This window comes from Aspergillus versicolor (assembly GCF_001890125.1).
Source record: "Aspergillus versicolor CBS 583.65 unplaced genomic scaffold ASPVEscaffold_9, whole genome shotgun sequence".
Taxonomy (NCBI): Eukaryota; Fungi; Ascomycota; class Eurotiomycetes; order Eurotiales; family Aspergillaceae; genus Aspergillus; species Aspergillus versicolor.
The window spans coordinates 522,430-544,207 of NW_024467532.1; the positions used below are offsets into that span (position 1 = coordinate 522,430).

General features: G+C 49.4%; 9 protein-coding genes across 9 annotated transcripts; 3 read left to right on the forward strand and 6 right to left on the reverse strand.

The window, feature by feature from the left end:
- Nucleotides 1-2: 2 nt before the first annotated feature.
- ASPVEDRAFT_64577 (uncharacterized protein) lies at nt 3-2,126 on the reverse strand. The gene is made up of 7 exons (XM_040815737.1): nt 1,726-2,126; nt 1,581-1,674; nt 1,406-1,530; nt 1,196-1,354; nt 776-1,145; nt 302-730; nt 3-245 (listed from the first exon to the last, which is right to left on the reverse strand). The coding sequence occupies exons 1-7, from the start codon at nt 1,899-1,901 to the stop codon at nt 45-47; spliced, it is 1,554 nt and encodes a 517-aa protein (XP_040671303.1). The 5' UTR covers nt 1,902-2,126; the 3' UTR covers nt 3-44.
- A 215-nt stretch (nt 2,127-2,341) lies between these two features.
- Nucleotides 2,342-4,305, forward strand: ASPVEDRAFT_174586 (amidase). The gene is made up of 5 exons (XM_040808760.1): nt 2,342-2,677; nt 2,727-3,138; nt 3,186-3,797; nt 3,858-4,046; nt 4,092-4,305. Exons 1-5 carry the CDS (start codon nt 2,393-2,395, stop codon nt 4,226-4,228), a joined length of 1,635 nt encoding a protein of 544 aa, XP_040671304.1. The 5' UTR covers nt 2,342-2,392; the 3' UTR covers nt 4,229-4,305.
- On the reverse strand, nt 4,300-6,115 carry ASPVEDRAFT_64579 (MCT family MFS transporter; the record flags this gene model as incomplete). Its single annotated transcript, XM_040815738.1, has 5 exons — nt 4,300-4,471; nt 4,518-4,793; nt 4,848-4,953; nt 5,001-5,673; nt 5,972-6,115. The coding sequence occupies 5 exons, from the start codon at nt 6,113-6,115 to the stop codon at nt 4,309-4,311; spliced, it is 1,362 nt and encodes a 453-aa protein (XP_040671305.1). The 3' UTR covers nt 4,300-4,308.
- Nucleotides 6,116-7,678: 1,563 nt separating this feature from the next.
- On the reverse strand, nt 7,679-9,950 carry ASPVEDRAFT_55417 (alkaline phosphatase D family protein; the record flags this gene model as incomplete). Its single annotated transcript, XM_040815070.1, has 8 exons — nt 7,679-8,298; nt 8,354-8,610; nt 8,660-8,798; nt 8,855-9,009; nt 9,063-9,095; nt 9,145-9,214; nt 9,272-9,431; nt 9,489-9,950. The coding sequence occupies 8 exons, from the start codon at nt 9,948-9,950 to the stop codon at nt 7,679-7,681; spliced, it is 1,896 nt and encodes a 631-aa protein (XP_040671306.1).
- A 1,478-nt stretch (nt 9,951-11,428) lies between these two features.
- Nucleotides 11,429-12,566, forward strand: ASPVEDRAFT_86888 (putative ABC multidrug transporter; the record flags this gene model as incomplete). The annotated part of the gene is made up of 4 exons (XM_040817930.1): nt 11,429-11,508; nt 11,584-11,737; nt 11,791-12,477; nt 12,531-12,566. The coding sequence occupies 4 exons, from the start codon at nt 11,429-11,431 to the stop codon at nt 12,564-12,566; spliced, it is 957 nt and encodes a 318-aa protein (XP_040671307.1).
- Nucleotides 12,567-14,248: 1,682 nt separating this feature from the next.
- Nucleotides 14,249-15,778, reverse strand: ASPVEDRAFT_86889 (uncharacterized protein; the record flags this gene model as incomplete). The annotated part of the gene is made up of 3 exons (XM_040817931.1): nt 14,249-15,044; nt 15,097-15,526; nt 15,586-15,778. 3 exons carry the CDS (start codon nt 15,776-15,778, stop codon nt 14,249-14,251), a joined length of 1,419 nt encoding a protein of 472 aa, XP_040671308.1.
- Nucleotides 15,779-16,681: 903 nt separating this feature from the next.
- Nucleotides 16,682-17,810, reverse strand: ASPVEDRAFT_198786 (polysaccharide deacetylase family protein; the record flags this gene model as incomplete). The annotated part of the gene is made up of 4 exons (XM_040809267.1): nt 17,693-17,810; nt 17,351-17,627; nt 16,876-17,280; nt 16,682-16,829 (listed from the first exon to the last, which is right to left on the reverse strand). Exons 1-4 carry the CDS (start codon nt 17,796-17,798, stop codon nt 16,682-16,684), a joined length of 936 nt encoding a protein of 311 aa, XP_040671309.1. The 5' UTR covers nt 17,799-17,810.
- A 656-nt stretch (nt 17,811-18,466) lies between these two features.
- On the reverse strand, nt 18,467-20,177 carry ASPVEDRAFT_55420 (putative amidase; the record flags this gene model as incomplete). The annotated part of the gene is made up of 3 exons (XM_040815071.1): nt 18,467-19,428; nt 19,482-20,095; nt 20,149-20,177. The coding sequence occupies 3 exons, from the start codon at nt 20,175-20,177 to the stop codon at nt 18,467-18,469; spliced, it is 1,605 nt and encodes a 534-aa protein (XP_040671310.1).
- A 645-nt stretch (nt 20,178-20,822) lies between these two features.
- On the forward strand, nt 20,823-21,752 carry ASPVEDRAFT_86892 (SDR family NAD(P)-dependent oxidoreductase; the record flags this gene model as incomplete). Its single annotated transcript, XM_040817932.1, has 3 exons — nt 20,823-20,883; nt 20,932-21,396; nt 21,457-21,752. 3 exons carry the CDS (start codon nt 20,823-20,825, stop codon nt 21,750-21,752), a joined length of 822 nt encoding a protein of 273 aa, XP_040671311.1.
- Between the last annotated feature and the right edge of the window lie 26 nt (nt 21,753-21,778).

Below are 21,778 nucleotides of genomic sequence, written 5' to 3' on the forward strand. Positions count from 1 at the left end.
TTCTCTGGACCACCTTGATTGCTATAATTGTACATATCCAACTATTAACAAACATATCGAAAGCTGGGAATCTCACGGTCCGTCTTATTAGAAAGTTCATCTCGCATCTCCTCTGTCTCGGTTACCTCTGATGCCAGACCATACACTCTATCCCTGCGAGCGTTCTCATAGATATAATACGCCCACAGGCAGAGCAGGAAGAAAGTCGCAAAGCACAACCCCGAAACAGCGGATTTGATACCAGTCTGATACGTCAGCCAGTGAAGCAATCCCCTAGTAGAAGACTGATTGATAGACATACCGGATAAGACGGCGCTTCCGACTCATTATAAAACTGAGGCCCAACAATATTCCCCAGACAGTAAGCAATAAACACCATGGCCGAAACAACGCTACGCTTCGAGAAGCCAGCTACATTGGACGTAACAAGACTCATGCATAGCGGGATATTAATCGCATAGCCAACACTGATATAGATACCCATCAGTCTGCCCGCTTTCTTCGACTCGTCGAGCTTCCAGACGAGGAGAACGCCGAGGAGTGAGGCAGCCGTGCTAAAGATCATCATGAAGATACGCGACGAGCCGGCGAAGATGCGTCTCGACCGGACGTGCGTGGCGAATACGGCGGTGAACACGAGGTACAGGATCTCGGCGGCGCCGAGGGGACATTGCCAGAGGAGGCTTTCGAAGGTGCCAAAGCCGAAACCTTTTAGGAGGAGCGCGAGGAACTACCTGTTTCAGTAAATAGTATTTCGTTTTGGCTTAAGACATACTGTTGTAAGACCGCCGTTCCAAAGGTTCACGCAAAAGTTGTATAGAACAAGAAACCACGCCTGGGGATCCTTGAGTGCCTCGATGGCTTGCTTCACGTTGAAAGTGCCAGTGTCCAAGACCCCAGTTTTGTTCTCGAGTGTACGCTGGATGGCGATGGCGCGTTCCGTTTTCGTGAGGAAGATCGCCGTGGCTGGCGAGTCAGGCAGGATTGGGATCAGAAATAGGCCAAATGCCGCAGTAACAGCCCCAAGGATAAGAAACATGAGTTGCCATTCAGGAAGGGGCGTGCTGGTAATATGGCCGATGCCGTAGGAGATTAACGATCCGACAAGAGCAGCTACTGTATTCCCGAAGTACCACCCAGCCTGGCTGTTTCGCTATTAAACAAGTTCAGAGAGGTTATAGCAGAGTGAATGTACCGTATCGGCTGCTCTTCCTTTTTATAGAAGATGCCCGTGATAAGCGCGAATCCTGGGACGACTGCGGCTTCTGCCACACCTAAGAAGAACCGGGCTGTTGCGAGCGTAGCAAAGTCCTTGCTGGCGGCATGGCACATCACAATACCTCCCCAGAGGAAGCTAGCACCTCTTGTTAGTATCTCTACATGTTGGCCGGTGTGCAATACGTACACTGTGATTCCTAGATACTTGCCAATTGGCAGCCGGGCGAGAAGGTACGAATTCGGCCAGCTCCAGGCGAGGTAACCGAAGTAGAATATGGCAGACGACCACGCGTACTCATCGCCCACCAGATGCTATGTAATAGTCAGTAATATATATCTAGATAGATAGGCGCTGGTGCTACCAGGTCTTCCCGGAGACCAAACAAGGTCGTTTGGCTAAGGACCATCTTGTCCAGAAACTGGAGGAAGTATGCGAAACACATCATGGGCATCAAACTAGCTTTATTAGCCATGACACTACTAGAACGCAAGACGCTCGAGACATACACCAAGTCGAGCTTAAGTAGCACCTTCCTCTCCAGTTCCGGCGACGACTGCACCTCGAGTATTTGACCAAGGGCCGTGTCGATCGACTCGATTGCTCCCTCTAACTTGACGCCAGCATCAACGTCAGGGTTGGGCGGACGGGACCCATCAGGCACTTCTTGGGACGGCTTCCTCATGTTTGCAAAGATAGACGAGGAAAGATATCAATACCTCCAAGGCCCACTGTTCCATAGCGGGGACGATGGTATATATAACCTTACCCCAGACCCCCACCCAACCCAGGGAAGAGGCAACGGTCGTGCGTAGAACATGTTGGTCGATACTCATTGCACATGGTAGAACCAAGTCACTGCACGGTGATCTTCGGTGTTTCACGGCGAAATAGACACTGGGATGTCTGAGTCTGTCGGCAAGACAACGTTGCAATGCTGATACCCCGCACACTTCTGGTAGGATTTGATGGAAAATTCCGCACTGTGGTGTCTGAGCGCATGGTATCATGCCTGTCAAAAGCTTATCCCCCGCACGTCGGTGGTTTTCGGTGTTTTATGGCGGAATTAAGCATTTTATATATAATGTGAAGTGTCCAAGGCAGAAGGGGTCGCATAACGGTGTCACTAGACCGGTTTAGAAATTCAGTGGAAGAGCAAAATACAAATATTCAGTTATGGAAACAACGAACTCGACCTGGGAGGGCATTTCAAAGGCCAAACGCGAAGAACTTGGGGCTTCTATTCCTGCGGAATGGATCATCCCTCAGGAGATCATGCCCTCTCAAACCCGGCGTGACGTGACGACTTTCCCAGCCCAGTCAGGATGGTTTACGAAGCGAGAGCTCACTATTCTCTCCACCAACGCCGTTGAAACTGTAGGGCGACTTTCGAGCGGCGTATGGACGTCTGAAGAAGTGACGCGAGCGTTTTGCAAGGCCGCCGCCGCCGCACATCAACTGGCAAGTCATCCGCACCGTGTTAGTTGAGTTAGGGCTAATGCAATAATAGACGAACTGCCTATCGGAGATCTTTTTCGACGAGGCGATTGCGCGTGCCAAAGAGTGTGATGCGTATCTTCGCATGCATGGAAAACCCAAGGGTCCATTCCACGGTCTACCTATTTCTATAAAAGATAACTTCAACATCGTCGGCAAGGACTCGAGCATCGGTATAGCGTCGCTAGTAAATAAGCCTGCTACTTACAACAGCACTATTATTGACATCATCCTGGAATCAGGTGCAGTGCTATACGTCAAGACAAATGTTCCGACGGCTGTGATGCTGCCTGAGACGGTCAACAACGTGTTTGGGCGAACGGTGAATCCACTCAACAGGTCTCTCACACCCGGCGGATCATCAGGAGGCGAGGCAGCGCTGATTGCCTTTGGTGCGAGTCGAATCGGACTGGGGTCTGACATAGGTAATATCCAACAAACCCTGATCTGAACAGTATCTGATTTCCTCCAGGAGGATCCCTCCGTATCCCAGCCGCGTGTACTGGACTTTTCACAATCCGCCCTTCAGCTGGGAGGTTCCCACACTGTCGAGCCCGCTCCGGCCTGACCGGGCAGGAGGCCGTGATGAGTGTAAACGGCCCACTGGCCAGAACACTGGAGGAAGTCATATTCTACTCTAAAGCAATTATAGACCAGCAACCGTGGCTGCAAGACCCGAAATGCCTTCCCATCCCGTGGAGACCGGTCGTGGCAAAGAAATATCTAAAGCTCGCTGTGTTCTGGAACGATGGTATAGTCACCCCGACACCGCCCGTCGCGCGTGCCCTCAGAGAGACTGTTAGCAAGCTTCGAGCCGCTGGGCATGAGATCGTGGAGTGGGACCCGGTGGAACATGAGAAGATTAATAGACTCCTACGCCGACTGTTTGTTGCTGACGGGGCCAAGTCGATTCGCGGGCTGCTTGAACCAACGAATGAGCCATTCCGACCAGAGATGCGGGCATATCAGGACTCTGTTGAGCTGGGTGTCCATGAGATGTGGAATATCCAGGCTACGAGAAGCGACCTGCAGAAGCGGTACCTCGACCAGTGGAATGCGATTGAAGGACTTGACGGGCTTATATGTATGTTCCGCCTGGCCATCCTGACACTATTAGTAGAGTCGTGCTGAAGACGTTATCCAGGCCCGACCTCTCCGTGGTGTGCTCCCAAGCATGGCAAGTTCATCTACGGCGGATACACTGGCGTCTATAACCTCCTTGATTACTCGGCGACCTCCTTCCCATGCGGCGTCGATGCCGATGCGAAGACGGATGCAGCGTACTGTGACCATCGCCCGCTGAGTGAGATGGATAAACAAGTACAAAGCAATTGTGAGTCTGGATCCGTTGAATCTGAATCACATACTAATTCAATAGACGATGCCAACATGGTGGATGGAATGCCCGTGAGCCTGCAGCTCGTCGCGCGCCGGCTGGAAGAAGAGAAGGTCTTGATGATGACGGATGTAGTGATGCATGCCCTACAGCCTGGTAATTACCGTAGCAGGTTATAGTATGTACTTGGGTTAGTACAGCATATTTCAACAAGGTGATCTAAAGCGTTTGAAGTAGTAATGTCCACTGTGTATGCCTATCAAATCTTAACCTTCCCTCGCCACTTATAATCAAGACAAGCCCACCGCGCAACAATAAACGACAAAAGCGCCAGGACCAGCATTCCACCACAAAAGGCCACAAACGCCGTTGTACCAGCCGCCGCCTGCAATTCCGCCGCAATGGGGATCGAAATAAGGGTTCTGCAACCATCAGCATCGTATCTTAAAAGACGATAAGACAACCTACGCAAGTCCCACAACACTATAGCTCGTTCCATATCGCTGGCCATACTCGCTCACCTCACCCAGCTCCCCGAGACATACAGGAGCCAGGCTCATCACGCTCCCTGAACCGAAGCCGAAGATGGGGACCATGGTGTAGAAGAGGCCTATGTTGTGGTGGGCGGGAAGCCAGAGCGCGAGGGTGGCGAAGAGCGAGATCAGAATGGATACGCTCATGCTGTTGAATCGTCCGTAGTGGTCTGCTACCAGGCCGGCGATATAACGGCCAAGACCGGAGCCTCTATACGAGCATCAGTAACTCGCCCGCACAAAGGAAGCAAATGAAGAGACAAACGCGTTCATCACTGCAATCACGTTGTAGCTTGTCTGCTGGCCAAAGCCCTGCTCCAGGGCATACGTTGGAAGAAGACCAATTGCCGTGAAGAGCACGAATTCGAAGCCTAAATCCTGATTAGTTGGGAGGTGACGACGGACAGGTTTCACTGACAAGATATCCCGGCAGTCGTCCACGCGAACCTTGAATCCTTAAAACATAACAGGTTGACAACACCTCCTGAACTCTGGATCGGCAGACGGCCGCGTACAAAGAGGTTTCCTATCAGGACCAAGACGAACTCGAGCAATGCTAGAAGTCTCATCGACCACGCCCAGGACATACGTTCCAGGATAGACGAGAGGATAATCGGAAACACGATACCGCCCAGACTGGTACCGGTGAAGGTAATCCCCGTAGCCAGGCCTCTTCTCGCCTTAAACCAATGCGAGATAACAGACAGGGCGACGGTAGTCAAGATAGCGCCGCTAACACCACCGAGAATCCCAAAACACAGCATAAAATGCCAGTACTCCGTGCACTCGCCCAGGAGCAGCAGGTATGCCACGACGCCAACAGAGCCGATGAACGTTAGCCACCGCGGGCCGTACCGGTCGAACAGCGGGCCAACCTGCACTCCGAGAAAGAGGGTGAGGAAGATCTGCGTCGACGAGATCCACGCGATATCCCGCGAGCTGTACGACGATAGCTGGTGTGCCTGCCAGTGGGCCTGGAAAAGCCCGATCGACCCCGTTAGCCCAAAGGTCGCGGCGATTAGACAGAACGAGGAGAGAACGACGAGCCAGGCCTTTCGCCCGCCTTCTGGGAATGATAATGCGGTCGATGCCTGCGGGGGTGGTGCCGCGAGCTCGAGCTCGAGTTCCTCTCGAGACTGCGACAATTCGGTATCCCTGGTACTTTTGGCGTGTCCGACTGGGTCTCTGGTAGCGTATGCCCTTCAACCTGTGATAAGAATTGTCTCTGCCATTCTGGATGAGATGTTGATGATACGATTAGTGGTGGCCGCATATATTTCAACTGCAGCTAGAAGCAGAAGACGTCGAGATCTCATAAATTATGCCAACCAAACGCCGAATATGGCCGACTCTTCCGAATGCGCGGGGATTCCCAACACCTCCAACTACATGGTTTGGATCTTTGTGAGTATAGGGCGGAATGGGCATGTTCGCGCCGTGGTCGTTCCGCTGTCGGTGCCGAGGACCAGTCAGATTAGGGCTTGGGTTGGCTTGGCCGCGGAACACACTGACAGCTTTAACTTCTATGATCATATCGTGGAGACATTTTGACTCATCAGATACTACCTTTTTACGTCTGTGTATCTGTCTTCCATCCGCTGCGGTATTGTACCGCTACTATCTTGGAGGACGCCGAGAGACAGTGATAGAGCTTCAGAGCTATAACCCTAGTCCAAAAGAATTGAAAAAATCTGCCAGGACTTAAGTAGGTATAATATTCAAACGGAAAGTTTTGAAATACTGCAAAGGATATATTACTTGCATATCACACACGAAAGAGCAGCGTCCAGGAAACCAAGAGAAGGATTTCGGTAGTCACTTCGGTCTGGGTGGACTATTTGATCCGTCTAGCAGATATAGAGGAGTAAGTAATATATTATGTGTTATAGGGATTTCTCTGCTGCATTGAGCCTGGGAAGGTAAAGACATCCCTAACTCTATTAATACCGTTTATAATTCTTAGGTACTGGCCCAGATAGGGAAATTCTACAGGCCGCCGGCCACGAGCTTCAACAATCATAGATATCTGGTGTTCTGGCATGCTGGTGAAAAGCTCTAGCGGGAACAGATAATAGATATTAGCTATAGTTTATAAAGTAGGCTGCAACTTCCGAGACCCGTTTAGAGAGCCCTCAACTATATGCCGCCACAAAAGGAGAGTATTGAGCCGCAGCCAGATCCCATTATCACATAGGAATAAAAAATTGGTTCCTATTATCCTAGTCGAAAAGGGACACAGAGATGTAGTATTACCTAAAGCAGGCTGTGTGTTGTCTAATATTATTCATAACACTCCCAACTGCGGACCAAGTAGCCTTCACTCTCTTCATCATCTTCACTCTCTCCATCACCGTCCTCCTCGGGGGACCAAGGTTCATCCTGTAAGCGAATAAATTGGGGACCATTACGCGCGGGATACCTAGAATAAGCGAAATCAGAACTTGACAGGAGTGCCATCCGTAGGTACGAGCCAACTTACGGATAAAGATCACATTCCACGGGACGTTCCTATTCAGAGACTTGACGAAGATTGAGGTTACGTTTATACCCTTACGTCTAGAGATTGTCAGCATTCTCTGTACTTTCACACAAAGACATGTCTGGATAGCAGGGTACAAATACACAGAGTCAAGGCTGTTACATGCATCAGTGGCCTCGTAGGATACCCTGCCATAACCTGGACCCTCAGACCAAACGAAGGCAAACCGGACCTATATATGGGGTATAAACAGTTAGTAATGAAAATGTACTCAACGGTGAACCCTTGTACTGTTCGTCAGCATATTGAGACTTCAAAACTACCACAATCTTCTGCAGAGAAGACTGTGGTAGTCCTTGTCATCTTCAAAATCTAGCTTTGCTTCCGAATATTCTACAGAGGCTAACGATTGGTTTCTTTTACCTCGGTGATCCTTGGCTACCAGAAAGAATCGTTAGAGCTATATAAAAGCTCTAGCATTTATAGCGTACGTTTTATTAACACGTATATAAAAAGATATGTGCTATGGGTGTTCTATTTACGGGGAACAGCCTGAGTAAAGTTAGTCCTGTTACAGTCCTCCCTCTCCACCATCTCAGTCAAACAACATTGTCATACTAGCTGGAATAGTAACGACCAGTCTCAGTATCGTGGACCATGTTTGTGGGCACCAACTCTCCATTCTTGAGGAATCCGTTCGCCACAACTCCACCACCGGCCACATTGTGCGAGTTCCGTTCCAAACGATTGTCGCCGCTCTTGACCGTGAAGTTAGCCAGGGAGATCTCCCCAGCATTACGCTCTTTGTTACCAGGCACGCCAAAGAAGTGAGCTCCAACTTGTTCTGGGGTGATATGGAGTTCAAAGTATCCGCGGTAGTATCCCTCGGACCAATGCAACGACTCGCTGTCAGCGACAATTTGCTTGGAGATATCGTTTGCCTCAGGGATAGTGACGTTCTCTCCAAATGAGGAGGGAGAGCTGACGGCCGATCCGCCGAATTCCACACCGATGGCGCCGACCCCGCTGCTGGAGTCGTATGGGCTGCTGTCGAGCCAGGTCAAATCGCTGACCCAGTTGACGTGTGTATCTCCCGCAATCACGATGTTGTTGTCAATGCTGTTCTCGTAGAGAGTCTGCAAGGTCCTGTTCTTGCTCGCCATATAGCCATCCCAAGCATCCAGGTTCACTGGTTGTTCGGGTCCGTTCACGGATGTCATGTTCAAGTGAGAGAAAACTGCAATCATCCCGTTAGAGTAAGATTTCAAGCTTGTAAACAACGAAAAACATACTGATTTGGCTGCCGAGGATGCGCCAGTGAGCACCACGGTTGGCGGACTCAATCAGGTTGCGTTGCAACCAGGTCTCTTGACGGCTTCCCATCAAACTACGACCGGCGTCATCTTTGATCTTGCTGATATAGTCAGTGTTATCGTAGGTATCCGTAATAGAGCGGTCGTATTGTCTGGTGTCCAGCATGATCAGGTCCACCAATTTTCCAAGCTTGAAGTTTCTCCAGATGCGAAGATTATCGTCCATCTCGACTTGTCTAAACTCAATCAATACGTGCAACTTGACACTATTCACAGACGACTTACCTGATGGGCATCCATTCGAAGTAAGCACGGACGGCGTTCATCTTACGCTGGTCAACGGAGACACCTCCGCTCTGAATGAATGATTCTTCATCGTTCTTGAGCTCCGAAGCGCCATCCCGGTAGGTGTTATCGGACACCTCTGCTGCAATTAGAACCCAAACACAACTTGCTTCTGTGAACGCAATAGGGCCATACCGTGGTCATCCCAGACAGGAATCCAAGCAAACTTCTGATGACTGGCAAGGAGATCCAAGTCGGTCCTGTAGGTGGCAAGGCGCTTGCGGTAGTCATAGAGTGTGTAAATAGTTCGATCCGGTAGAGGGATGCGTCCTATGCTGTCACCCCAGCCACTAAAGCGAAGCTTAGCTGATTTGGTCGACATTCTCCAGTTCAAGCTACTTACTAGTCACCATTCTTGTATTCGTAGATGTAATCACTGTATGCAATCAGTTTGAGCTCTCATGTAAATATCAAGCGCCGCTTACCCGAGATGGAGGACATAGTCCACGGAATCCTTGCGCACAGAGTTTCCGTAGGCATTGAAGAAACCGAATGCTGTACATTCTGTCAGCTCACACACCCCCACACACACAGGTCGACACGGAGACATACGGAAGTTGGAGCAAGAGTAAACAGCCAAGCTGACCTGGTCGATATCGTCCTTCGAATCGGGAGCGGTCTTGGTTCTTCCAACCGGGCTCTTGTTGTCCGAATTACAGACTTGGAACTGATAAAAATAGGTGGTGAATGGCTTCAACTTGGATGCTTCGACCTGGTAAATTCAATGAGCGAGTTTCCCAAGTTTTCGACCCATAGCCAACTTGCTTACCTTAACTGTATAGTCAATGTCGGAACTCGTGTATACAGTACCTTCCGATGCAATTTGCTTGAAGCTCTCATCTTTAGACACCTTGTATTGCAAGCAAACAGGAGCATTCGAGATGGCCCCCTGCTCCTCTGCACCTTCATCCCCTGAGTAGATCGGGACTGGGTTGTACAAGGGAACAAGACCATGCGTAGAGCTGTTCGAACGAACATCATCGAATGTTGGCGAGCAGCGAGTCCACAAAATCACTGAGTCTGCATAGGGATCTCCAGAAGCTACGCCATGGGTGAAGTGCAACTTGGATGGGTCGAAGGACGATCCTTGGACCTCGCGCTTTGCAACTCGGTGGATCGAGACACCTAGTCCCGGATGGTTTTCAGACGGACTACGGTAGTTCAGATTGCCTGAATAGCTTGCAGTGGCCGTGGCTGCCGCTGACAGCACGAGAGACCAGGAGAGCTTCATTTCGAGCGAAATAAGTCAAACCGGAGGGTCAGAAATTGAGAAGTCAAATGAATGTTTAGGTTATCTCGCGGACCACAATGCAACAGACATTCGACGGGATCATTTATAATAAAGAAAATCGTGGTGGTTTTCATCTTGAGGGGAGTCACTGCCGATGACTTCCTGGCATCCAACATTTAATTTGGCGTCTGTTATGGTCAACAAATTAGAAGGATCAACAGTGACATGACTTTAGATCTCAGAAAGATCGGCAGAACATGCATTACCAGGTACAGAAAATACCCATCTTCGGTTCAGGAACATGGTCAGGCACGTGGAACTACAAGATCTATCACTGGCAGATCAGATATAGTGCCAAGTGCCCTGAAATTGCCGTTGGTCATGGCAACAAAATTTGATCCGATTGAGTGAGAAGCTGTCAGAGATGGTTTTCATTGGATAGTCGAGTATCCATTCCTCCGCCATTTCAAGCAGGTACCCGGCCCGTCGCCCCACCCAGATAGCCCACGTGTGCCTCCGACGATGTAAGCTACTATGGCGACGTTAACTAACTACTAGGGATGACTAAGTAGGAATCTAACCAGAGCAAATACTAGATAAAAATGAGGCTTGCTCCTGGTAATGAATCTCTATCTAGGGGTTTATATGGCTTGCGGATTTCTTCATGAATGACTGAAAAGGGGTAGGTAATACATGTGAGCGATCATTACGATCAATGCAACATTGGAAATAGTTCGAAGCAATAATTAGGGCAATAGAAGATACATTCGACGCGCGAGGGGAGGGATATCAATTAATAGGACGGATTAAGGCCACCGCTGGTTGACACACGATGAACTCCCATACAAGATCTTGGATAGTTGCATCTTCGTCAGGCGTGCGCCTTGGTAGTGTCGGCATGGATAAGAGTGTCTGCCTGAGCTGGAGATACGGAAAATAGTTATGGAAAGGAACTGCGATGTGCCCATAATATTGCCCTTGTTGATAAGAGCATTGATTGATGGAGAGTTAAAGATATGATATGCTTGGCTGAGGAATAACTTCGATCCCTGGGAGTAGGCGGCGAGAGCAAAAGAGTAGCAGAATACTTCGAATATGAATGCTTGCAATACAGTGTTCGAACCTGCATAATAGAGGCAATTCTGTGGGGTCAAAGAAGTGCTTCAGCAGCCGTGACACGGTGTCTTTCCTCGGGATAGTAAATATAGACACCATGGCCTCGGTACCGCTTGGCACAGGCTTCTCTGCAATGCGCCGAGGGTAGCGTCGCCTAGGCTTTGTTAGAGTGTCGTTCGCTCCCCATAAGCACTCCAACTTATTGCGTTGACAGGCCCCGCATACTGGGGGGGTCTTCATCGCATTTCTTCTTTCGGCGCCGGCAGCCACTGCCGGATCGAAGTGGCCCAGAGGCCTTGTCGGAAGGATCTGACATCTTCAAAACGGAGAAACAGTACAAGGGGCTGGCAGCTCCTCTCGAAATGATGAATTCGTTGTTCGGCATCGGCTGGGCATTGGTTGCTCTATACTTTAACCTTTATCGGCGCGATTGGTGCGTCATGTAAGTGTCTCCGCCGGACAGATACGGTGCGATATAAGAACTGACATCAATGTAAGCCGGATTCGCCCTGCAGAGCTGGCTGTTTGCGCGCATTGTGCAGGTTTTTCAGTATACGGGCCAGAAGCTGGTAGATGCGGGCAACTTCTGGGCGCTCATGTTCTTCATCATGGCATTGGCCCTGTCGGACTTCTATCTTGTCGTTGGTTATTGCTCGAATCGAATATCATTGGTATGTGCAGGATTTTCTCCCATAAGTGTTTCAATATACTGACATGCTCTCAGAACGTGGCCTCGAACTACCGCCAGGAGTACTTCCGACAGTTTGCTGCCCTAGTAGGCGCGTCCGGTTGTGGTAAATCGACCATAATATCCCTCCTGGAACGGTTCTACCAGGTCTCGAGCGGGGAGATTTTAATTGGCGGGGAGAACATCAATTCAATCGATCTATCGTCGTATCGATCGTCTCTCGCCCTCGTGTCGCAGGAGCCGCAGTTGTTCGACGGCACCATCCGAGACAATCTCCTCCTGGGCCATGCCAACCCGGAGACCATCCCGGAGTCACAGATAGTCCAGGCATGCAGGGACGCGGAGATTCACGACTTTATCGCTTCCCTTCCGGATGGCTATAACACCGCCCTCGGGACTAATTCCCAGGCGGCCATGAGCGGAGGGCAGAGGCAGCGGGTGTGCATTGCCCGCGCGCTGGTCCGGAGACCTTCCGTTCTTCTCCTTGATGAGGCCACCTCTAGCCTGGATTCCCAGTCGGAACGCCTTGTGCAAGGGGCATTGGAGCGGCTGGCAAAGAAACGCGACATGATTATCATCACAGTGGCACATCGGCTGGCAACCATCCAAAAGGCGAATCCAATCTTCGTGCTGGGTCGCGATCAAGAGGATGGACATACCAAGGTGCTTGAGAGTGGATCACACGCACAGCTTATACTGAAGCGGGCAGCATATTGGGAAATGGTAAGCCCTCTGCAACATTAATTAATAGGAAGATGTGCCACTAACCGACTTAGTGTCGTGCGCAAGCTCTCGATCGAGGTATTGAATAGGTCATTCGTGTAATCCCACAGTTGTCTCTTTCAGCCATCTCTTGATTCATCGCAGTTCCTGATTTTTCCTCTCTTGTGTTCTTCAGATGTATATATGTAACTACGTCCAGGGACCACATTGGTGCTTATCTCATCACAAAGTGCCTTGAGCAATAATCGTGCAAGTCAGTGACACTAATTGTTAGCCTCATTCTGGGGTTTATATTCTCCCTGCTACCAACTCTGCCCAGCAAGTCCTTTATGGCTGATTATTACGAAAGAAAAAAAAAAAAAAAACAAAAACAAAAAAAAACATACAACAGCTGGGATTCGCATGTGGTCACCCACCATACTACTAACCAGCCGGCGTGTGGCTTAAGTACGGCTGAGCGGACGGGAAGCCCTGTTTTCCACACCCTGTGGTCGTATGTACTGAGTGTAACTAAGGATTGGATTATATAGAGTGGTGATATTTGGACCATCTGGCCTATAAGTAATCCGAAAACGCGACTTGTAACTTTTGTCCACGCAAATGACATTCGGTTTGACATTCTCCGCGTTGTTGACAGGCGCTCACAGGTTGAGCGTGACGACAAGCAATAGTGCTTAATTCTTTAATAATATAGTAGGGTACTTTATATCCATGATCTATAACTGACTCCATTACAGTCAATGTTTTAGTAAGATACATTCTCAAGAGGCCACCGTGTGTTAGGCGCTGTGATGTATTACAGGATATGCCTTTAACTGTGAGTGGGACAAATTTAAATTCAGCGAGCATAAGGCGTAGTATTCTAGAGTCAATATTAATATTAAGGATACGAGTTCTTATTTCACTCTGCCGGGTACCAGCCAGGTATTCGCGACCTATGTGGTGGAGGAGCCCGACCTTATATACAAAGTAGTCATGGCTGTTAACTTCCCGTGTTCTTCTAGTGAATATTTCCAACAGTCCCCTAGAAAGTCGATCCAGGACGCATGTTACATAATCTAACTACTCTTGGATTTCAGACTCTAAGCACGCCCGCATGGGTTATTTCCAACAGAAGTCCGGATTTGCGAGATTAAGCTACGAGTAGATAATGGTACGGCGAATAATTAGGTGCCAGGGGCAGAAATCTGGGATGGTCAGTAGAAATAATATATTAGATAAAGACTGGTCCTCAGGGTTAATTAAACCGAGAATCTAGTTAAATAGCCCTTCGAGCCCTTTTGGCATGGCTTTGAGTTTCTTGTCCACCTCTTCTCCGGTGACTTGATAGCCGATACTTCGTAATAGAGAGTAAACAGCCAGCCTTGCCCACAGAAATACCCTATTAGAATTTGCAATAATATCATCCACGAGTGTTTGGTAAGAATCTTATACACAGGCGAGATTGGGGTCTTTCTTGAACATTGCCAGGCTTAACTGGCGGATGTCCCCCCGGGTGAGGTTATAGATATTAATCTGATTATTGACACCATTCGCAAAGGACTACAGGAACGTGATATATGGGCGACTGCTGACGTAGAGTTTTATATATAGGGACCGGGTCTAGGGTTATAAATATTACGTAAGATGCCAGTAGTCCACCTTATCACCCTCAAATTCATCGAGTCCGTCTATGAACAGGCAAATATAGCTAGAGAAGCAGTGGGATTCCTTAGTAAAGAGGTTGGATGCATGTTTAACCATTTCAACTTCCCACCGATAGCCTGATAGGCTAGGCAGTCCCACTGTTATCCGCGCACGAAAAGGCAGCATCAATCTTGCCATCCGCATATGCATTTCGGATCTGGGAAACAACGCTGTATGTCCCACCCACGGTCATAAACACACCAAGAATGACAAGAAAAATATGAAAAGTGAAGATGGCCTTGCGGCAAGGACCGTCCTTCCAAGAATTCTTATTATCGTAAACCCATAAAAGACCAGGCAGGCTAATTGTCAGTGGTGCGAAGCAGATGCTGCCTACCAAGGCAAGAACATAAGTAAATATCGGGATTGCAGAAGCAAGAAGAAATGCAAATACTGAACAGCTGCATGTGCAGCTCAGCCACGTGCCCCAGTGGACAGGTGAGCTGTTCTGTAGATGTTTCGAGTTTCGGAGGATACGAACGAAGAGGTATTTAGCAGCCACATGGATATAGAGGCAGCCACTGACAGCGAGTCCAGGCAAGGCAATCCCGTATGCAATCTTTTTGATAATCGGGCCCGCACTCCCCAGAGAAGGTGATGCAATCCATTGGCCACACCAGTAATATAAGACCAGAGTGAACGCGAGGTAGGACGATGTAACGAAACTCATGCTCAGGTAAACTGCTTTGTTATAATCCTCGGGCTGCTTCATCTCTGCCATTACTGGCAGAAAGGCCGATGTCGCAGCGCTGGATACAAACATGGTAATCGCAGCGGAAGCGCCAGCAATGAAAGACGGGTGGCCGACGATCTTGAATTCTAGATCAAAGTCTCCAGTGGCCGGTGCTGCGGAGGGACGATCTTGTTGCGTAACGCCAATTCTATGTGATGTCAGTCATCCATACTGGCATCAATTCAGTAGCAGAATCATACACCACCACGAGGACGGCAGCAAAAACACTAACAAACCCAACCCAGCTTAGCCAGCCTATCTGCGAGAATTTGCGGACACTGGAGATAATGAATATTACAACTGTGGCAACCAGATACCACCAAAGAGTGCACGCAGCGTGACTCGGGAGAGCGTTGGCTGCGGCAGAGACACCAATGACGCCCGATGAAGCAGTAATGATATAGCTGATTATTGAAAGAGCACCAGTGAGTTCCTGAAGGACAGCACCTCCGACGACGCCTGCCATATCTGCGATCGAATGGCATGTAGGATGCTGCTTTCGAAAGTTTCCGGTTATTATGGCGCTATATCCATTTAGGACTGTGAAGCCGAGGAGGATAATGGATCCAGGGACGGCACCGACGTCCACCATAACAGAAGGGATCGATAATACTCCAGTTGCAAATATGACTGTGGCGGTCAACATATACTACTAAAGGGTAAGATAATCTGTGTGGAAAGCTGCTCACTCTTTAGAAAGATCATGGCAGCCTGCACCCATCCGACAGTCCGAAAGTTCACATCGCCATCACCTCTATTGAAGACCCCTTCAGACTGATCTATCATAGATCCTGCGCCGAGTTCGAGTGCACCTGAATCACTTGCTGAAAAGTCAAGAGCCGAAAAATGGCCAGCCTTCTTATCCATGGAATCCTGTGGCATGCTGGCATCAATGAATTGTGGTGATGCTACTGTGGATTCAAGGGATTCAAACAATAGATTTGTGGGAAATGCGAAGGATGCCTGGTATGAACCCGATTATCAGACCGACATACGACGTCTCAACGAGGCGGCCCCGGCCTCCTTTAACTTGATGGGTGTCTTATCAACTATCTTGCTTGACTGTCCGAATATACTGAGGTGGCTATATGCTTGTCCTTGTCCCAGTGGAGCCGTGGCCCACTTCCCCGCATAATATACCCCGGGGTTTCGAAGAGATAAACATAGCGTGGGGTGAATGGCCGGTTAGCCCAGGGAAGTTCCATTTGGGGCTTTCCGTTTGGGGAGTGATGTGTCTGCTGCCATCATAGTTGGAGAAGATAACCCCCAATTTCCCAAATACAGCAGGTCAGAGATAAGTATCTCTTGGAGCAAGCCGTTGAGATTACGGTCTCATGATCAAAGATAGCCAGCAGATATGACTAGTAATGGATAAATCTATTTTTGCCCATTGTATCTACTGCTGACCTATCTAAGATACTAAACAATACGGTTAGAGAAACTGCGCTCTAAAGGGATAATAGTACACCTAACTTCGCCCAATGTTTGAGCTAGCCATCCCCATTAGGTCGGCTCTCGCAATTGCTGCAGCTGGATGCTCTACGTAGTAGGAGTACGTAGGCGGAATGAGGGCCGAAGGGAAATAAAACAGCCCTTGCTACTCTAAGCACATATGGGCTGGGCTCAAAGCCCCTAAGGGAACATCGAGCAACTCAAATACAACATAAAAACGATTGGTCGATCTCCATGTCATGGGCCTGTGTTCTTTATATGGCTATAATCCATTCTGCCATCCACAAAGCTCAGTGGTTACACACCTCCCCCGTACAGACTTGCTCGGCGCATTTAGGCCTTGGTTCGCACGCCCGGCTTGCCACCTTTAACGGGAAGATTTGCGCCAGCAGGGGGTGTGTTCTTAGACTTGAAATCATCGCAAACTGTCTTCATTGTCACAAATTCAACACCCTCATGCGACTTGAAGTGCTCAATAAGCCTACCAAACGTTAGCAATTGCCTTGGGGATCTCAAAGTACACATACCTCTCATGCATAAGAATAACCTGCGGCCGTCCCGACACATCAGGATGAATGGAGATAGGGAAAATAAACTCATCATACTCTCGGTAAAAGTAGTCGAACTGATCCCTCCAGAGATCTTCAACATCACGAGGGTTCACGAAGCCGTGGCTGTTGGGAGCTCCTTTGATAAACATCATCGGGGGAAGGTCATCCAGGTACCAGTTTCCTGGAATTTCTACAAGACCAGTGGTTTGACCTTGAACTAATGGCTTCATCCATTCCTCGGCCTTCTTCGTGTAGTCGATCTTTGTCCACGAGTCTCCGGTGCGGAGATAGTATGCCTGGCAATCATGGTGACTTAGGCTGTGGTCGTATTCAATTCCATAGTCCAAAAGGAGCTGGGCACCCTCGGTGCTTGTTTCCCACCTGAACAGGAGCAGTTAGAATCTACAAGAGCAGCGGAGCACCGAAAGAAAAGAAAAGAAAATCCACTTACCACGGGGCAACACTCCCGCACGGCGGCTTCCCCGTGAACTCAGTTAGAAGTCGGAATGTCTTATCAAGCACATCACGCTGCTGCTCAAGGGTCATATCAACAGGGTTCTCATGCGAGTATCCGTGCAAACCAATCTCATGCCCAGCGTCTCGCACTGCAGCCATCTCCTTTGGGAAAGATTCAAGGGAGTGACCGGGGATAAACCAGGTCGACTTGATATCATATTCGGCAAAGAGCTTAAGCATTCGTTCGGTACCAATGGTTGCGGCCCATATGCCTAAACGAGAGAGATTGTAAGCACGCATTACTAGCTACCTAGCGCTTCGGCGTAGCTATGCTTACCGCGACTAATATCATTTGGGGAGTCCTTCCCGCCATATGAACCAAGCCATCCCGCGACAGCATCAACATCCACACAGTAACTGATCAGAATGCGCTTTTTGCCCATGGTGGTGGATTGTGAGCGACGAGTTTGATGAGCCAAACTGGTAGAACAACGGTTGGTTTCAGAAGCCGGACCAACAACCCCCAGCCTTTAAAAGCAGTGAATACGCGGGGCTCCTGGATGGGGTACTTGGACACGAAAGGAAGCCTGGAGAAGAACACTGTCTGGTCCGAGGTGCGTGCACTGGATAGAGTTGAGCCAAGGTTCAATGCTCACTTTCTCCAAGTCGTGCCCCAAATTTCCTATTTCGGAAGTCTGACCGTCTTTCTCGGCGGTTGACTGGGCCTTCCCCAACTTTTCTCTCAAGGTGGGTTGCTAGAATATTTCAAATTACACGTATCTGGAGGGCAAAATAATACCTAGGATACAGACGTAGCCGGTAGTCCCCTAGGATAGTGTCCAAGTAACCGACGGATCCCGAGAAATGAGCTTGTTGACAATGCTGCGTGCGAAGCTGGGGTCTCTTGTAGTATGGGATGTTACTCTGTACCTTCAATGGTAATATAATCACGTTTTCACATGGCCTATGGGAACTTCCTGTGGCTAGGTAAGCATATGATTACACCACACGAATATCAGTCAATTGGATCCTGTGTGGGAGAGTAATACATGGCGCAATCGAAAGTCAGAACTCTGTCGCCCTATCTATCGCTCGAAATTTAGGCCAAGGATCACAGCAAGGAAGGAATGTTCTTTTTCTCGGCCCCATCAGCTTTCCAATCAAATCCCGTTTCCCACGCATGAGCAACCGTCAATACCTTTTCATCTTTTCCTAGTGCACCGACAATCTGCATCCCAACCGGAAGCTTTACTGCTGGATCATGGCTTGATGGAGCAAACCCAACGGGAACTGAGATTTCTGGATGGCCGGTAATATTAAAAATAGCAGTATTCTGGGTAATCCCCATGCTCGGCCTCAGAGACTCCATCGGCGTACTACGCTTCCCATGCGGGGGCGCAACAACCGGCGTCGTCGGCGTAATAATAACGTCATATTCAGATAGTGCAGCTTCGAAAGAGTCTCGTAAGCGCCGGGCAATGTTGATCGTTTTGGCGTATAGCCCAGGAAATCGCGATGTTAGATAGAGGCCGTTGATGATAACATTCTGCGTGGATGGAAAACATTTCTGGAAACTCTCAGTCGTCCACGGTAGTCTTGCCAGCTCTAGCCCTACCAGCTGGAGACCTTGTCTCCCGTGGGCGTTACCAAGGAGATTCATGGAGGTTGCGACACGCTGCTGAATGGTCCAGATATAGGTACCAAGAAGGTGGTCTGGGATTGATACTTCCTCTACTGTTGCGCCAAGCTTCTGATATCGTTCGGCTGCGTAGCGGACGGATTTGCAAACGGCAGGGTCCATCCCAGGACGGTCCAAGCCTTCTATTAGCAATCCTATCTTGAACCCGGTTAACAGAGGCGGTGGACCCCTGAGCTTGCCAGCGAAGTCGGTTGACCCGGGCATCGGTGCACCTAAGCTTCGATCATCCATCCCGTCATAGCCGCATATAGCGTCCAACACCAAGGCAGCATCGTAAACAGATCTGGTGATTGGGCCTGCATGGTCATTAAGAGCATCACCGCTCGACAACCCACTATAGGGGACTAGCCCGTGGGTAGGTTTAAAACCAACGCCTAGCAGCAGCCGTCAGCACCGTCTCGCGGAATAAGAGGGATCCTTTTATTACATCCGCAGAATGAAGCGGGAACTCTGATACTCCCTCCTTGGTCTGCACCAAGCGTGATATCAACCAACCCCGCTCCAACAAGTGCACCTCCCCCCGAAGTGCTGCCCCCAGCTGAATATCCTGTTGCATATGGGTTGTCAATGGTGCCCTGTGCATTTGTGTGCGACGAAGTCGAGTTACATAGATTCTCGCAGGTTGACGTGCCCACGATGGTTCCTCCTTTCTCTAGGACTCGCGATACCACCGTTGCATCGCAGTCAGGAATCCACGCAGGGAATGCATCTGTTCCATACATCTGGGGCACACCTGCAACAGCGATATTGTCTTTCACTGAGATTTTCTTACCGGCGAGTGGACCTTGTGGCTCACCTTGTATCAAGAAGAGGTGCGCCCCCGCATGCCCAAGAGCTTGCTCCTCCGGTGATGCACGCCGAATATTCTGCCTTGCGTATTTGCTCAGTGGGGGCTGGTAATCCGGGAGCTTATTGACGAAGTCTGCGCAGTCATGGACAGCTGCGAGCAGGGTTTTGAAGTCATCGAGGTCTTCGGTGCGAGCTTCAACGTTGATCATGGCCAGTAGGGATTCAACATCCCCTTCCCTAATGGGATTGTCTCTATGCTGGGCTTAGATAGATGTTCATATCCAACATAGAGAGACGTAACCTACGGTGAAATAGAAGTGAAGTGGACCGACATGTCGACAGTGGATAGGAGTGAATTTCTTGGGGCAAGATAAGTTTGCTCAAAGTAACGCCGTAGAGCTTATTGACTCTCATCAGGCATTTACAGACGGGGTTAAGTACTGCCGAAATGATAAGTAATGCCGGAAAGGGGGACAAAAAAAGGTATATAGCGATTCCGTGGAGGCATCGTAGCCTACCTACGTAGTAGTACTTAATTGGGGTAGACGTGGGTGTTGGGAAAGTTGCCCTATTCGGAAGAGGACCGCACTCTCCAATTTCCCTAACTGGCTGCCTCCAACTGAGAGATTACGGGATTTTCATGGTACAACCTATCAGAACTGTTCTAGCTAGCCAAGAAACGATATAACGTAACTGCTCTTAGTTCTAGCATCCACGGGAATTCTACACCCCAACCACTATGTCGTGGCAATGGGAACGTGCACCCTCTGTAGGTGGGAAGCTGGATATGTGGAGAGAATTAACGAATATAAAATAGGAAATCCATCATCAAGTCTCTCCAACTTGGTGATGCTGATAAATCCAGTTTTGAGGGCAGTTCTGTTCAGGAAGGCTCTCAAATGGTTGCATACCCGTACCAATTGTCGTCGCATATCAACCTCCTGAGTCACTTCCAGAAATTGTTCACCAAACGACAGCTATGGCTTCTCAAGAATCTTCCGCTTTTCCCGGAGCTGCACTAGTCACCGGAGCAGCAAGAGGTCGGGATTCATTCTCCTTATAAAGGGTGCAATACTGACCTGAGACAGGAATCGGCGCATCCATTGCCCTTGGTTTCGCAGCAGCAGGATGCAAGAATATTGCAATAACCGACATTCTGGAAGAAGAGCTCACACAAACCTGCCAGAAAGTTCTATCGGCTGCCTCGACAGACGACATCAACGTCCTTGCATTGCCAGGGGACATAAGAAAAGAAGAGTTCATAGATTCCTTCGTTGAGCGTGCATACTCGACCTTTGGACGCCTGGACTATGTCGTTAATTGTGCGGGTGTCATTGAGAGGGAGTTTTGTCGGTCGATCGATACTACTACCGAGCAGTTCGACTTTATCAATTCTATAAATTACAGAGGGGCGTGGCTGTGTTCTCGTGCAGCATTAAAGAGGATGGTAGGGCAGAAGCCAATCCCGAGCCCCGAATCCTGGAGGCCAGCCCAGCGAGGGTCGATTGTAAATATAGCGAGTCAACTTGGGATTGTTTCGCGCCCCGGTGCTCGTACGCTCTTCCCTCTTCTACCTTTATTAAGTGGCCGAGACACTGACAAGAAAGCTATAGCCGCATACTGTGCTTCTAAGGCAGCCCTCTTAGGCTTGACTAGGGTGGATGCGATCGACTTCGCAAAAGACGGCATTAGAGTCAACTGCGTGTGTCCTGGGGTAATAGACACTGACATGATATCGATCACTCCAGAACGGCGGGAAACCTTGAGAGCGGATGTCCAGGCTGCACCAATGGGTCGGCTGGGGGATCCGCGCGAAATTGCGGATGCTGTGCTGTTTTTGAGCTCTTCTAAGGCGTCCTTTGTCCAAGGTCATGCGTTAGTCGTTGATGGGGGGTTTATTACTAAGTAGGCTTATTGTTCTACTTACTATTGACC

Bases quoted from the DNA above. Each gene is read 5' to 3' on its own strand.
- ASPVEDRAFT_64577 (XM_040815737.1), bottom strand. From the start codon at position 1,901: ATGAGGAAGCCGTCCCAAGAAGTGCCTGATGGGTCCCGTCCGCCCAAC. The intron at 1,675-1,725 runs GTATGTCTCGAG...TAATAAAGCTAG, and splicing joins CTACTTAAGCTCGACTTGGT to TTTGATGCCCATGATGTGTT. The intron at 1,531-1,580 runs GTAGCACCAGCG...ACTATTACATAG, and splicing joins TTGGTCTCCGGGAAGACCTG to CATCTGGTGGGCGATGAGTA.
- ASPVEDRAFT_174586 (XM_040808760.1), top strand. From the start codon at position 2,393: ATGGAAACAACGAACTCGACCTGGGAGGGCATTTCAAAGGCCAAACGC. The intron at 2,678-2,726 runs GCAAGTCATCCG...ATGCAATAATAG, and splicing joins CCGCCGCCGCACATCAACTG to ACGAACTGCCTATCGGAGAT. The intron at 3,798-3,857 runs GTATGTTCCGCC...GACGTTATCCAG, and splicing joins AGGACTTGACGGGCTTATAT to GCCCGACCTCTCCGTGGTGT.